General features: G+C 40.1%; 1 protein-coding gene and 1 long non-coding RNA gene across 4 annotated transcripts in view; one reads left to right on the forward strand and one right to left on the reverse strand.

The window, feature by feature from the left end:
* The window catches only part of LOC143721541 (uncharacterized), a 323,157-nt gene that overhangs the window by 188,399 nt on the left and 118,720 nt on the right, over positions 1-16,038 (forward strand). The window lies entirely within an intron of this gene.
* On the reverse strand, positions 1,630-14,131 carry LOC143721536 (nuclear body protein SP140-like protein). 3 transcript variants are annotated; one of them, XM_077212033.1, is made up of 14 exons: positions 13,685-14,131; positions 8,973-9,472; positions 8,769-8,855; positions 8,479-8,612; positions 8,176-8,229; positions 7,647-7,680; positions 7,377-7,511; positions 6,755-6,888; positions 2,724-2,771; positions 2,505-2,623; positions 2,320-2,419; positions 2,120-2,179; positions 1,898-2,038; positions 1,630-1,800 (listed from the first exon to the last, which is right to left on the reverse strand). In XM_077212033.1, the coding sequence occupies exons 2-14, from the start codon at positions 9,067-9,069 to the stop codon at positions 1,732-1,734; spliced, it is 1,212 nt and encodes a 403-aa protein (XP_077068148.1). In that variant the 5' UTR covers positions 9,070-9,472; positions 13,685-14,131; the 3' UTR covers positions 1,630-1,731. The 3 variants fall into 3 exon arrangements, with proteins under 3 accessions (XP_077068148.1, XP_077068150.1, XP_077068149.1); XM_077212035.1 differs by lacking the exon at positions 13,685-14,131 and adding an exon at positions 12,077-12,145 and having other exon boundaries at positions 2,505-2,620; XM_077212034.1 differs by lacking the exon at positions 13,685-14,131 and adding an exon at positions 12,077-12,145.

The raw sequence follows: 16,038 nt of genomic DNA on the forward strand, positions 1-16,038 counted from the left end.
TATATGCCCATATTAATCAAACTTTAACTAAGGTAATTTCTTATTTGTTTGTTAAGGATGCTATGGTGGCAATGTTTTGTTGGCAAAATTTATTAACAGTTTCTTTTATAATTTTTTTCCTAGTTGGGTATGGACAGAATTTCTGCATCCTATATTAAACCAATATCGTCATATGTATTGCAGTGCAATACCTCAAATATGCACTAATATACACAAATCAACTGCAAGTGGAAGTGAAAGAGACAAACTACTAAGTAGAAAAAAAAGTTATTGTACAGGTATTTTGCTACAGTCAGCTCCCAATGCGATGTCATTCATTGTACGTGCAAATTTAAAGTGTTTAATCTGGATGCGTTAATGTTACTCATTTTTTAAAACTTACAATAAACCGGCAAACGATCTATCCCGAAATAATGCCGATCGACAGAACAAGTTTATTTTCAAAATACATTACAATCTCTAAAATAGACGATGACAACTTAGCTACATTACGAGTTTGTGCACTTCTTTGTGCGCCTGTTTAGCCTTTCACTTCGCAGCCCCTGAAGGATGTGTTCGTTTCGGTGCCAGTCAGCTGCAGAAAAGTTGCATTTTTGTACCCTATCTTGTCATACATTTAGGAGGGGGAACCCACTTTTAAACAGTGACATCAATGGATTTAATCTCAGGTGAGTGACAATTCATCTATATCCAATGGACAGAGTTATGGAGATACAGTTATGGAGGCTCTGCCCTCAAAACCAGAGGCCCTATAGGCAATTGCCTTCTCTGCCTATAGGTAGCGCCAACCTTGAGTGGACGTATGTTTTTAGGAAATCACAAACTGATTATCAGGTTCCCTAAGAGGTGCCAGGACGTTAAGTCCTCCAAGGAAAAGGTGTTGCTGCCTTAGCATCCTGTAGCCAGAGACTGGCTCCTCACTGATGCTAGCAGCCTTGAGCCCATTTCCATTGTTAGTACTGACCTCTCTGTCCCTGTGTGGTATGAGGGACTGCATGGCTTACATGGGGTATTGGGAAGGTTATGATGTGGCAAATGCACTTGTTACCCGGCATGCAGCAGCTTGCCAACATCTGCCTCGCCAAACCTCGTAGCACGTTTCAGGTCATTGTGGCGTTATCCATTGGGACCCCTAATGTCACTACATCGCTACAACGTCGAAGTGAGTGACAAATATAGAATATCTTGTATCTTGTAATATAACCTCCGTTCCATGATGAAGGAAACAAGACGTTTTGTCCCTCCCGCCACAATACTGAACTACCAGCTAAAATGGCTGGGACACTGTCTCGGCACCTTAGCACAAACCTGAATGAGACTATGCCAACCATTTCCTTGTATACCCGAATGTCTGGGGGAGCGGCATGCAAATTCCACTTGCCAATTTTCATTGGCCTTTTCTGAAGTATCAGAGGTGTTTGGGGCTTCTAAGTGCAACCCCTAGTGTCACTACATCAACACAACATCTTTTTCCCTCCATCAGGGATTTAGCATGTTTGCAGAATAGCAAGAAATAAAGTCAGAATTGCAATATATAAATACATTACAAGATATATTAGATATTTGTTGAAACAAGCTTCCATAGTATCATATAATCTCACAAGTGGGAGAAACACATTCACAAATCAATTAGTGATTGTTCACAACTGCACTATTTATTTATGAAGTCTAAATTGTACAAACACCTTCACACAAATGTCACGTCGAAGGACCTCTTGTTAAGGCGTGATGTTAAAGGAGTCTAAAGATGGTTTCAAAAAGTTCCTTTAGCCTAGAGGTCATTCTACTGAAGTCATTATCCTACAAAGAAGAGAAATAACAATGCCAAATTCAGTCAATAAAAATAAGACAATATATAAGCACATTTTTAAGACATTTGCAAGCCCGTGTGACTCACCCTGTTGGAAGTCCATTGGTGAAAAACGTATTCGATATCAGAGACAAACTTTTGCACTGTTTGATAATCATTACTCTCCAGGTTCAGCTTCACTCTGCCCAGCATCATGGGACCACAAATGTTCTCGCTGTTTCTTGGAACCTGAACAATATCAGTGCAGACGTCACATACTATATATTTACATTCCAACTTTAAATAATCTAAAACAGACAGAAGCTTTACATTAGTGCAGGGCTCAGTCATGCTCTCATGTAGAAGGTGTAACAGCAAACACTGGCAGTGCTGAAAGATAAAAGACAGACAAACAAAAGTGTTAAAGGGATAGTTCTCAGATTTTTTTGTTATCTAAACGATGGAAGTAATATTATTTTGGACCCCACTGACTTACATTGTACAGACAAAAAGTTTTGCATAAACTTTACCAGTGTGTACTGAGAGACTGGACTGCTCAAAACGTCCTGTTGGGTCTTTCGACTGGAATCCTCCATATTCTTTATCACACAGAATGTGCAGCTCCACTGGCTTCAGTACAGACAAAACACACAGTATTACACAAGTCAACTGTTTATCTTGTCTAGACCAGGTAATGGTTTTCTCTCTCGCTCACCCAGGTGAGTTTTCATCTACAGCTGGTTGGTGACAGTGTGAATGAAAAGCTCGTGGACATTCGTCACAACACACCAGATCTCCCTCAGAGTCACACACGAAACACACGTCATCATTCTGCTGGGACAAGAGTTCATAAAGAAATAAAACTGTACCGTCTTAAAACACATTTTAAATGTGATGTTTGATTTGACTGAAATTGTAACTGATGATTTCTTACTAGGTCTTCTTGATCACAGTCGACTGTATGTGGTTCCAAAACTCTTTTCTGGAAAGTATGTGAAAACACATCATAGGGTATTGTGTTTACTGTAATAAAACTTGATCAGCCGCTGCCATCCCACAGACAGCGTTCCAGACTGACTGGTAGTCTATGCATTAGTGGTGGAAACACCAGTAGGTGGCGACAAAATGTCATAAACATCAAAACATTCAGGAAAAAACAAGTGAATAACTGAAATCAAAATAGCATACTAGCCTACTTTTACTATTTCTGTCACATAAAGATATTTAAAAGTATGTAAGAATATAAGAGTGTATATTGATTTATAAAGTTACATTTATATTTAGGCTAGTGTACCATAAGAATATATAGTGAGAGTATACACTCACCTAAAGGATTATTAGGAACACCTGTTCAATTTCTCATTAATGCAATTATCTAATCAACCAATTGCATGGCAGTTGCTTTAATGCATTTAGGGGTGTGGTCCTGGTCAAGACAATCTCCTGAACTCCAAACTGAATGTCAGAATGGGAAAGAAAGGTGATTTAAGCAATTTTTAGCGTGGCATGGTTGTTGGTGCCAGCAGGGTCGGTCTGAGTATTTCACAATGTGCTCAGTTACTGGGATTTTCACGCACAACCATTTCTAGGGTTTACAAAGAATGGTGTGAAAAGGGAAAAACATCCAGTATGCGGCAGTCCTGTGGGCGAAAATGCCTTGTTGATGCTAGAGGTCAGAGGAGAATGGGCCGACTGATTCAAGCTGATAGAAGAGCAACTTTGACTGAAATAACCACTCGCTACAACCGAGGTATGCAGCAAAGCATTTGTGAAGCCACAACACGCACAACCTTGAGGCGGATGGGCTACAAAAGCAGAAAACCCCACCGCGTACCACTCATATCCACTACAAATAGGAACAAGTGGCTACAATTTGCAAGAGCTCACCAAAATTGGACAGTTGAAGACTGTTACCACTGTGCAGGCTGGTGGTGGTGGTGTAATGGTGTGGGGGATGTTTTCTTGGCACACTTTAGGCCCCTTAGTGCCAATTCCAGCAGGATAATGCACCATGTCACAAAGCTTGAATCATTTCAATTTGGTTTCTTGAACATGACAATGAGTTCACTGTACTAAAATGGCCCCCACAGTCACCAGATCTCAACTCAATAGAGCATCTTTGGGATGTGGTGGAACAGGAGCTTCGTGTCCTGGATGTGCATCCCACAAATCACCATCAACTGCAAGATGCTATCCTATCAATATGGGCCAACATTTCTAAAGAATGCTTTCAGCACCTTGTTGAATCAATGCCACGTAGAATTAAGGCAGTTCTGAAGGCGAAAGGGGGTCAAACACAGTATTAGTATGGTGTTCCTAATAATCCTTTAGGTGAGTGTATATAGTGTATTATTAGAGTATACGCTATGCTATTCTGAATTTAACCACTCTTTTTATCACCGAATCATTCGTTTGAACAATTCATTTAAAAAAAAAAAACTGATTCGTTCAGTAACAAGTGACCTTTTGAATTTGGAATAGCATTACCAATACAACACTTTTCTGACAGCCCCGAGTAACAGCACGAAAGAAACAATAATGAACATTTGAGGATATGATGAAAGATACAGTACAACTTAAGGCCAAAGTATACTTCATTTTTTACGCGTAGGCAAGCGTCAGTGTACAATACACATGACTAGCATGTGGTCATCAGAAGAGTATGCTCTTCTTTGCATTGCCAGATTTTTAAGATACTTAGATTTAACCTCCTGGTACCTCTCAGGAATGTGATGACCAGGTTATGCTTGCCCAGGTTATGCTTGCCATCAACAGCATCGTGATGTGCAGCGCGTGGCAGCGACTTACACCTTCAAGGAAGGAAAGCACAGAGCCATTTCCGGTGCATTTCCGGGGGTCTTCCCGCCGGGAAGAACACCACTCAGCGAAGCATAAGCACGCCTCTTAGACGGGCTCTAGCTGAAGTGATAGTGTCAATTACGGCACAACAAACAAGACCTGCTCCCCATCCTCACTGACCTTGCACAGTGTTTGTGCGAGAAGGCTCACCGGGGGAAACTCATATTTGCGTAGGCCGAAAAAGCTGAAAAGCACTGTGAACCTGTTACGTGACAACTAAAGAAAACTAGGTGAGGACTCAATTGCAAAAGAATAGTGATTTATTTAATAAAAGAAACATAAAGTAAAACAAAAACCCACAAGGGGGGAAAACATGATATAAAACAAAACAACAACTTTAAAATCAAACATACCGGAGGTCGCGGGAAAACAGGAGACGTATACAAAACAACGAACCTACACAAACTGCAAACACTAAGGAACTTATAAAAGGGACAAATCAAGCAGGTAAAGAGGGATCAACAGGTGGGGCAAATGAAACCAATAATGAGATAACAAGGAGGGTGGGATCGAGACAGAGACAGGAACACAAAACACCACATGTGCTACACAAGACAGGACAGGCATGTGACAGAACCATGCACCGCACCCAGAAGCCAATCATCCAACCGCGAGCCCTCGGGAGACGTTGACGGGTTCCACTCAATCCCGATGCCTGCGGTGGCCCGGGAAAGCATGGACGTCAACTCTGAATCCGATTCAGCGTGAGCAACCACCCCAGCTTCCTCATCCTCTCCAGAGGACCAAAGCCCACTCCCCGATGCAGCGAGCGACATCCGATCCGGAGCGCCGAATGAGACACAAGGTGCCTCATGTGAGGGACGCACACCAACATTGCATGCTAGAGGAGTGAGAGGTTTGTGGGGATGGGCCCCGACGAAGAAAGTCTCACTCAGATCTCCCAGAGTGCTAACCAGACCCACGGCTCTACTATGAGAAGATGCGGGGGGCTGGGTAGCAGCAGAGGGGACTCGTGCCTCTGTACTAAAGAAGTCGAGTCGTGACCCCAATGCCAACATGGACATGCTCTCGCAGTGAGAGCATTTACGATCAATGAACGCTCTCTCTGCATGCTGTTTGCCAAGGCATGAGAGACAGCGATCGTGACCATCAGATGAAGTCAGGAAACGATAGCATCCAGAAACACATGGACAGAAAGACATCTTGAAAACATCTTGCTTTTTTAGGGAAACTGCTCTGAACGCCGAAGCGCAAACACTGCTCTCTTCCGTGCACAGCCAGGCTGGATGCGAGACATTGCTGGATGCGCCTTCACACCGGCAGAGAGATCCCACTACGAGCTGCAAGCAATAACAATTAAATTGGCTGTTTTCGGAGTAGGTCTCCTTGTTAGCAATTAAAATTGGTGTTTTCTTTCTTGTAGACATTTACGCTTTCTCTTGAAAGGTGATTGGTATGAGTGATCGCTGTACAACCGCTCGGCTCCGAAGAAAAATATGAATGAAGTGAGTAACCTACTTATACCCGTATGTCCGGGTAGGTGTGACTCGGCATGCAAATCTCACCGGCCAGTGTTCATTGGCTCGCCAAAGAACTAGCACTGATGAAAGCAGACTGTGTTTTCGCCTCGCGTTGGGGCAAAAAAGCTGCACTTGAAAACACGAAAGAACCACAGCTGACTGTCAGCAAGCATGCGCGTTCTGTGCCTGCGTAAATATGACAAATGTCTATTTCTGCAGATATATTTGTCTATATTCGTCATTCAAAAAGGGAAACCGACGCTGAAAGATGCAGATACACAAACCCTAAACAAAGCAGCGCGTTCTTACCATTTTGAATATCAATCCTGCTTATCATTTTCTTTATTCCACTCCACTCATGTTAATATTAAAATATTCGCCAAGTAACACTTTGGTAAGATGACTTTAAATTAGAACAGCCTTCTGTCTGTACTGTCTTGCCTTCTTTGCTCGCTATTTTACAAATATTTTTCTCGTGCACTGACTGATTCACTAACTCACATATTCATACTAAAAGCCAAAAAACTTTGATTTCATGGGGACTCTGAAGGGCCTGGTCGTCACAGCCCAATGTGACCACCTTGTCTGTTAATACTGTAGCTTTATACGATATATTTTCTTTTACCCTTATAAGTTTTCCAAGGGGCATTCCATGGGTAACAATGTCTTTCCTCCATGTTCCATCTGGTTTGTTCAATCTGATAAAATCCCATGGGCTCAGCCAGGAGTTCTCTGTTCTTATGCATCTCCCACAACGCCCTGAAGAAAAAAGACAAAACTGAGTGCAAAAGTCTTGTACCACTGCAGTCAAGCACTGTATTTACATTCATTGTCAATATGTTGTCTTAAGAAAAACATAGTTAGTGTGGTAAGCAGGCCGAGAGCCATGGGAATGGAGCAAGGCCGGTGGCGCTAGTGCTATAATGAGCGTCACCTGCGCGCCACACCGGTTTCGAGTCCCACTGAGGAGCTCTGGGAGAATAAAAGGAGGAGTGACGAAAGTGAAGGACGAGAGAGGACCACTAAGGCCTGGAATTTATTTAGGTATTTTATTATATTTATACGCGGCAGTCGTCTGCGAGGGGCTGCCGCTTTATTTTCCTTTTGTTGTTTGTTTATTTGGTGATTAAAAGTTACGTTTGTCAGTTCCCTCCTCTTTCTTCCCTGAACTTGAACTTTGTTATAGTAAGAAATGTAAAACACTGTCAACATGTTATTGTTCTAAATAATTATTCTCACTCACACACCTGTGGCAAAGCGAGATTTGTGTAGGATGCCAGAGCCAGAACCGCAGGTAACAGGTAGGGTAGGACGTTGAAACACGCTCATGTCAATATCATCATCTTCATCATCATCATCTTGATTTTCCTTCTCATCTGATTCTACAACAAATACACAAACACTCAGGAAACAGAATATTTTATTAAATATCTTCTGAATAACTGTTGTAAGTTCTTATTTAAAGGAATATGTATTTTCTATTTAAAAAACAACAACAATTCTCATAATTTACTCACCCTGTTGTTCCAAACCCACAGGGTTTTCTTTTTTCTGCAGAACATAGAAGCATAAACATAAAATGTTAAACATAAACATAAACATAAAAGCAAAAACATAAAATGTTTTGAAATGAACACTCTTAAGCTAAGTCACATGTGATAGTATCAGTCTAGAAAGGTTGAAGGGATGGTTCACCCAAAAATACTCCCCCTCAAGTTCTTCTAAACCTGTATGAATTTCTTTGTTTTTCTGCTGAACGCAAAAGAAGATATTTTGAACAATGTAGGTAACCAAACAGTTTCTTGTCCCCATAGACTTTCACTGTATTTTTTTTTTTCTTATACCATGGAAGTCAATGGGGACCAGCAACTGTTTGTACATATACTTCAAACTATCTTCCTTTTTTTAGCAGAAGAAAATAACTTCATGCAGTTTTAGAACAACTTGAGGGTGATTACTGTAAATAATGACATAATTTAAATTTTTAGATGAACTATCCCTGTAAATCCTTTATCAAAACGGAAAACCACCCAAAAGCAGCCAAACCTGTGCGTCCTGAACCTTTCTTTTCACAAAGTTTTTAGATGTAAGAAAACCATCCTATGAATAGAAAATGGCACAAATTCAGAATATGTCATGAACTTATATGTCATCATTAGGGTTATGTTGTCTTCCCTGTGTCCATTTTTACATCAGGAAACTGTTATTTAACTGGAATTTCTCAAATAAATTCCAACTCACACAAATCACCAAGGCCATAATTAAAAAAAGAAGGTAATTATAATTGCACTCAAGTGCATTAGATGAAACTGTTAGTATTGATTATGAATAGAAACCGATCGTATGCACCTCTATGAGTTTCTGGAGTGGAATCCCATTGCTAAGGATGCTGGTTTTCCACTTTTTGTTCCTGTCCATCATCCCAAACCTCTCAAACTCAGTGGGCTTGAACCACTGGCCTTCACTGAAGATGCACTCCTGTTCTAAGGACAGAAAGAGTTTATTCAACCACTGTTGGAATGACTTGTTTCAGAGCTTTTGGATGTTAGATGCTCCATAATAACAATCTTGAGACATTCAACAACTTAGCTCCTCATAAACATTGCTGAATTTTTTAACAGAAACGTTTCTGCACCTACTGTTATTATATTTCTTCAAATGCAAGAGGCCCTCTTTAGAACCACATGTAACAGGAAGTTGCGAATTGTTTTGTCCTGTAGACGATTCTGAAACAAGTACAATCAAATGAGTTAGTGTAAAGTGCACCTCTTCATATTTTAAAGAACATGACTGATTAATGATACGGTCTTGTAATTTTATCAGTAAAAATGCTTTAGACTCACTGGCGCAGTTTTGTCTCTTGGCTTGTTTCTTCTTCTCTGATGTGCAGAGGGAGGACGATCCCCTCAGCTGTCTCTTCTTACAGTTTTGTTTCTCCATCTTCCTCTTTTTATCCCTTGATGTCCTTTATTTCTGACGCTGTTCTCACTCAGCCAGTCATATACTGGAATGCTCTCAAAGAGTGATTTCATGAAGGAGGCGGTTATATCATCTGCATTATTTGAACGGCAGGAAGTGGACGGTCTCCTACACGTTGAGTTGTCTGTGTTGCAGTGCCTCCCCCTCACATTAATAGAAATGAAACTGAAAACTGCTTTTTGGTCCGCCTTCATTAAAGATGCTGTTACGTCCCTGTTGATGTGCATGACTGTGTTTCTCTCTCTCTCTCTCTCTCTCTCTCTCGCTCTCTCTCTCTCTCTCTCTCTCTGAGGTTTTCTTAGGCTCGCTCCACCTCTGGTCTTCTGTTGGCTGGGAGGGTGTGGTGGCAAACAATTTTGCATCACTGAATAAGAGATAAACAAGTACCAATTGTCTTTAAAGGTAATTTATTTTCTTGCAAGAAAAGGTCAACATTCATACAGTCATACAGAATGACTGCAGAGAGTTACATTGAGAGGAGGGCAACCTTCCTTCCTTAGTCTTGACTCCCCCCAAGGTTATTTCTCTAGGCCAAATGAAGATTCGTCTTAGCCATAACTAACTTCGTTAGATTTGCTTATCATATGCTACCCTTGTAGTCGAGGCCCTCTGTCTCGGTCGTATATTAGTCACACATTTGCATGTATACGGAAGTCATACATATATAGAACATATTAAACTTCTCCCACAATTCCCCTCTTTTTATCATTGATTGATAACTAAAATAATAAGACAGAAAATTTAAGTCATTACATGACACTCATATTCTTCATCTCTGATTTTCATATGATCAATCTCTTAAACAGTCTCTTAAACTAAAAAGAAAAAGTTTAGGCTGTTTTTTTAGGGGGATAGTCCCTTAGGTATTTAGAAAGCAAGTAAAGATTTTGTCTGAAGCTGGGCTAAATGAATAAACAACCGTTATTGCACTCCTGACATAAAATCAGACCCGCAATCACCTTAGTATAAACAAGAAAATAGAATAGATGTTCAGATCGGGGAAAAAAAATCATATCTTAACTCAATTAATATTTTTCACTGTAACTTCTGCTAGTCGTATCATCATTAAATTTCTTTGGTTTCCGACATACATCATCAAATTGATCCTCATAATTAGACATTTAAAGCATTTGATATGAAACTACTTTTCACAATTATCTCCACTAAAGCTTGAAAAACATAGTATTACACAAGGCAGGCACATCAACACCGAAACTCCAATATAAAGGAATATTGGATATGTTGTCACTATAGTCTGGAATGTAAAAACAACATGATGTATCCCAACATTTTACACACTCCTCCTTTCTCAGCAGTAAACATGTCTAACAGTAATCTATTCTGTATAACAGCATCTCTGACTTGTTTCATTTCATCATTAACCAATGTCAAATCATTCTCAGTGCTGTTTGCTATTTCCAACACAGTACAGCCCACATGAAAAATAAAATAATAGAACATAAAATAAAACATAAATGACCATAAACCTAAACTTGTAAAATACTCATTAGCCATGTTACTACACCCACATTATTATAATTTGAACAAGAACTGTCAGATTTTTCATAAATCTCCCGATTTGATGTCGTGCATTGTATCAGCTGCTTTTCCTTGAGCTGCTTTCACCTAAACATAAATGTTAGATAGTAGAGAAGACATTTATTCTCAACATGTCATGTTCACACACACAACTCGGTTGATGGCACCTGTTGTTTAACCCCTTCCATTTCCATAAATGGGTTTTCCAAACAATATACAAAGCAAACCGTTTTCCTTTTTTCTTTTTAAACAAAAGTTATCATCCCACCTTTTGATGCAGGGTCCAACCCATGCATCCATTTATCACATTGTTTGAAGAAGTATTTCGGTAAACAAGGTTTGCCACATACGCTGCGTTACCCTCATCTCATCTCATCTCATCCATCAGTATTATTTCTGCCCGAGTCCCGTCGGATTCTTTTCCACCGGCTGTGAGGTGCAGACAACAACTCCCATGATTCACGCTCAGTCTCCGCGTCATCAAGCTACGCCCAAAGCCGTCTAAGGAAAGCCTGGTACATTACTTTATAAAATTTAAAAGTGATATTGATGTTAATTGCACCTTTTGTGACAGTTGCCCTGAAACTGTGGTTCATTTGTTTTGGCATTGCCCATATGTAAGACCATTTTGGCAAAATGTCTGTTGATTTTATAACAAGAAACATTGATGACCAATCTATGTTGTTTTGGAAACATAATTCTATTTGGTATTTGGGAGAACAGTAGAATCAAGCATAATCAGATTTATATTATTAATTTTATTCTTTTAATGGCAAAATTTTATGTTCATAAATGTAAATTCTCCTGTAAAAGACCTTATTTTATTTCATTCAGAAAAGAAATTGAGCTTTATATTGATTCACTCCGATTTTCTATGAAGGAAAAAGCAATTAAAACATTGAAAATTTGTAATTGCTTTAATATCTTCATGTAAATCAACAATAGCCCCCTAGTATGAAAATCTTTGTTATATATATGTTGTATGTCAATGTATACACAAATGTTTGTACAAACTTTTTGTTGATAATAAAATAAAATAAAATAAAAAAAGGAAAGCCTGGTTGTATTTCCACCAGAGTTCCACTGGGGGGGCGATCGTCCGAGTGCAAAATGAATGGGAGTCTATGGGGCTAGACGGCTAAATTTGTCTCTTTCACCTGATTGCCGTTGAGAAATCTCAGATTTGAATGTAGGTTTTGCAAGTTCAAAATGGATTATAAGTCTAAAGATGAATGAACGAGTATGTCTTTTCAATTTCTTACAGGTTGAGTTGTGGTTGCCCATAACACGCTAGCATTCTGCTAATGGACGCTGATTGGTCAGTGAAGGACTGATTACGTCCAGAGATACCGCTTGGTGGCATCCGAAGTATTTTCAGCGTGGTCTTTTAAAACAACAGAACAAAAACTCTTCTAGCTCGTGTATTTACCTGTGTCAGCGGTGTTGTCGATGCCTCTAGAGAAAAGAAAGTGCAGATCGCGAAAGCACCAATGTGACTGAAGGATTGCCGTAAAGCAGTATTTCTAGTGGTACGATGTGTATGACGTCATTGACATTTTAAAAGACTTTTTAAAGCAAATAAGTGACTCTAAACAAACTAACACCCAGTAATCTGTCATTTCTTTGCATCTCCTTTCGAAAACAACATTCAAATTACTAGACAAAAAATGATATCCTGAGAAAAGTGGATTTTTAGGAATATATCTCCATAGACCTCCATTCATTCTGCACTCGTCCTGTGAGCGCCCTCATATGGAGCCAGAGCGGAACTGCAACCAGTTCAGAACCCGGAATTTTACTGAGAGTGAAACTTCTCCCCATATTAGACATCATAGATATCATATAGAGACTAGATGCCCTATTGGCCGCTGGGGCGCAAGAAATGCGGCCGCCATATTAAGCAGGTCATACTCCTATTTGCGTTGCATAGCTGCAGTAGATTTCAGAGCACTGTGCAGTATATTCCTGCTCAAATCGGCGGACCATCACTCGGGGATTACTTACACAAGTAAGATTTAACATTTAACATTATCGAACTATTAGTTGTATTTTGTGAACAAAATAACCAATGTGTCCTGTATCGTAGCTACGTGTATGACCTTTGCAGCAAAAAAACCCGCGTGAAAATCAGTTCGGTATTCAGTGAGATATGATTAATTAAATGCGCTGCCAGCTCATTGCACCTGCCAAACAGATTACACTGAGCGGAGCGGGTGACCGGTTTAAGATGGCGGCCCCACGGCTCGCCTGCGCCAATAGGCAGTAGCGGTCGATAGGGCGTCTATCTATATGATGTCTATGTTAGACATTAGGCTTGTTCGACTTGAACCGGCGCTGCGCAGACCGATCGGTTGATGACATCAAAGTACCGCGAGAGCGATTCAAAAGCATAAGGAGCCGTCTGCTCTCTAATCGCTCTCGCGGTACTTTGATGTCATCAACCGATCGGTCTGCGCAGCGCCGGTTCAAGTCGAACAAGCCTATTCTCTGCTACGCCTTTGTATTGAATAGGCGACATCTAGCGGCAAAAACAAAACAAAATTTTGGGCCTTTAACGTCACATTTGGTAATATTTGCACTTTTTTTATTCGTTTTATTTTTATTTCTAAATGTGTCTCTGCCTCCCTTGCCTTCTTTGTGGGAAACCCCAGACTAAAAAAATAATTTATATATATATATATATATATATATATATATATATATATATATATATATATATACTTTAATGTATTCACACTTTAATGTATTCACACCAATTTAAGCGAAAACATGCCCAATAAAAGTGATTGGAATAAGCAAAGTAATTTGCAGGCGTTTCACACACGTTAATGCACACACCACTGCCAAATTGTGTCATTCATTGATACATAGGTAGGCCCGATAATCCAACAACAAAAATTAAACAACAACAAAGATCTTACCTTTGTGTTGCGCTTTAACTTGAGGCAGAACTCCATTACATCTTTACTAGTGAAGTACATATTTTAGAACATAATGCACTTAGCACAGTCAAAACTGATTAATAATTTATTCAAACCTCTTTCAGCAGCTGTCAGTGACGAGTAGAGCGCAGTCTAGACCAGGGGAGGCTAACGTCAGTCCTGGAGAGCCACTGTCCTGCAGAGTTCAGCTCCAACCCTGATCAAACACACATGAACAAGCTAATCAAGGCCTAAAGGGTTGCTGGAAAGATACAGGCAGGTGAGTTTTAATCAGGGTTGGGGCTAATCTCTGCAGGACTGAGGCTATCCAGGACCGACTTTGCCACCCCTGGTCTACATGGTTTAAAAGTTGCAGATGTCCTGATCAGTGTGCACACATGATGATGGACAAGAGTCATAGTCCCATATTCGATTTCAATTCCACTGTGCTCTCAAAGTTAGTTATATCTATAAAGAGCCTTGGAGTCATCTCCCACCACAGGTGTAGGCTAATCCACGTTTTGAGAGTTGGGTCACTCTCCCACTTTTTACTGTAGATAAATCTTACTGTATATTTATACCACTTTGGAAAGTTATCACAAGTTATCACACTACAAAACCTTCAGTCATGAATGATCGCATCTGCCTGCTGATCACTGATTGGCTAAAAGTGTGTTGTCGTCGGCGACGTCAACAATACCAACACCAGCTGACTCTGCGTGGGCCTCTGTGTGTCATGACTGCTTTTATGGAGTATATACAGTACTCACTTGAGTTGTGTTTATCAACCAATTAGACTATAACATTTTGATGCTTGAAAACTGCCGAACTGACCCCAAACCAGCCAAAATTGTGTCCACCCGCCTGTAATGTTTTGTAATCCAGTAAAGAAACAGTTTTGTAACAAACTTGTTTTTAATGTCCTTTCAGGTCCATAACAGGAACAGCAACCAAACATATTACACTGGCTTCCGATCCCCACTCTACAGGCAAGTGTTATACTACTGACACCTAGTGGTTAGTTTCAGTAGGCTTCTTACTATTAGATTAGCTCACCACTAGCAAGCACAGTACAAATTATACAAGATGAAGACGAAAAACCTCAAATTACAATCTCACGAATTATTTACATTGCAATTACTGTAATAATCAACATATAACATTTTCTTTTTTAAATGAATACTTAAATGCTTAAGTTATGCTTAAGCGCAGGTTAAGTCTATCAGGAGGCCTTACTGTGCGTTTTGATATTCTCAGTGCATGTGAAAGAACATCCGAATGCATTTCTTCAGCTGGTTCATTGTCATCCAGCACTGAAAGTGTTTCAGATGCTGTTGGTGACTCTGCACAGTCTGTGTAATCTGGATGTCTCTTTTGTTTTCAACAGGCTTCCGACGTCTCCTCAGGATTTGACCATCCTCTGTCCTGACAGTGTAAGATCTTGAGTTCACCTCCTCTAGGACTATGGCTCTTTTAGTCCAGGTATTGTAGTCCTCACGTCTTATTGTGTCATTTTTATGAGAGTGGTTCTAGGCATTTTGACGCCTTGTCATAATTTCCTTTTTGTCTCAGTTTCAGATACTTTTGTTTTCCTTTTTAGGTATTTGTTCTGGTTTAGTGTTGTTAAGCCAGGAAGTGTGGTTCGTATTCTGCGCCCTATTAAAATTTCCGCAGGAGACACACCATGTTTCAGTGATAAGCATGTAATTCAGCAGTGCTAAATAAGGATCTGATCGACTGTCCACTGATTTCTTGATTATGAGCTTCACTATGTGTACTCTTCTTTTCTGCTTTTCAATCGACTGCGGATATAATGGGCTCAATGTCACATGTTGAAACGCTGCAAACCACCTGCGGAATGCCGTGTCTCACAAAAATGGATTTCATGTGTGTTATCACACCAGCAGGAGATGTATTGGGAAGCAACGCCATCTCTGGATAGTTTGACAGGTAATCTATCACAAGCAAATAGTTGTGTCCATCCAGGAAGAATAAGTCAGTCCCAACTTTCTGCCATGGTTTGTCTAGTGGATCTCTTTCTGTTGCTTAGCATGATGCTTCAAACAAGCAGTGGCGGAACTAGAGTTTTATACATGGGGTGGCCACTGGTGCTTTCGGGTACTTAAACACACACACACACACACACACACACACACACACACACACACACACACACACACACACACACACACACACACACACACACACACACACACACACACACACACACACACACACACACCGTGGAAAAGCTTGTGGAAGGAAGTGTTGAACATCCAAAATATTTGCAGAAAACAAAGCTGAAGCACCAAGGAGATAAGATACCGCATGTGTCTGTTATGAACTGCTGCATTTATTTACAAAAAAACTCACATTTACAAAAAAAAATATATTTTTTTTATTTGATCTTTTATTAGATATAGCAGGCATCAAGCAGACAAAAAGTTGAACAATTTTATTGCCCATCAAT

Source organism: Siphateles boraxobius, unplaced genomic scaffold (genome assembly GCF_051911475.1).
Source record: "Siphateles boraxobius isolate OS27281-9 unplaced genomic scaffold, OSU_SipBor_1 66, whole genome shotgun sequence".
Lineage (NCBI taxonomy): Eukaryota > Metazoa > Chordata > Actinopteri > Cypriniformes > Leuciscidae > Siphateles > Siphateles boraxobius.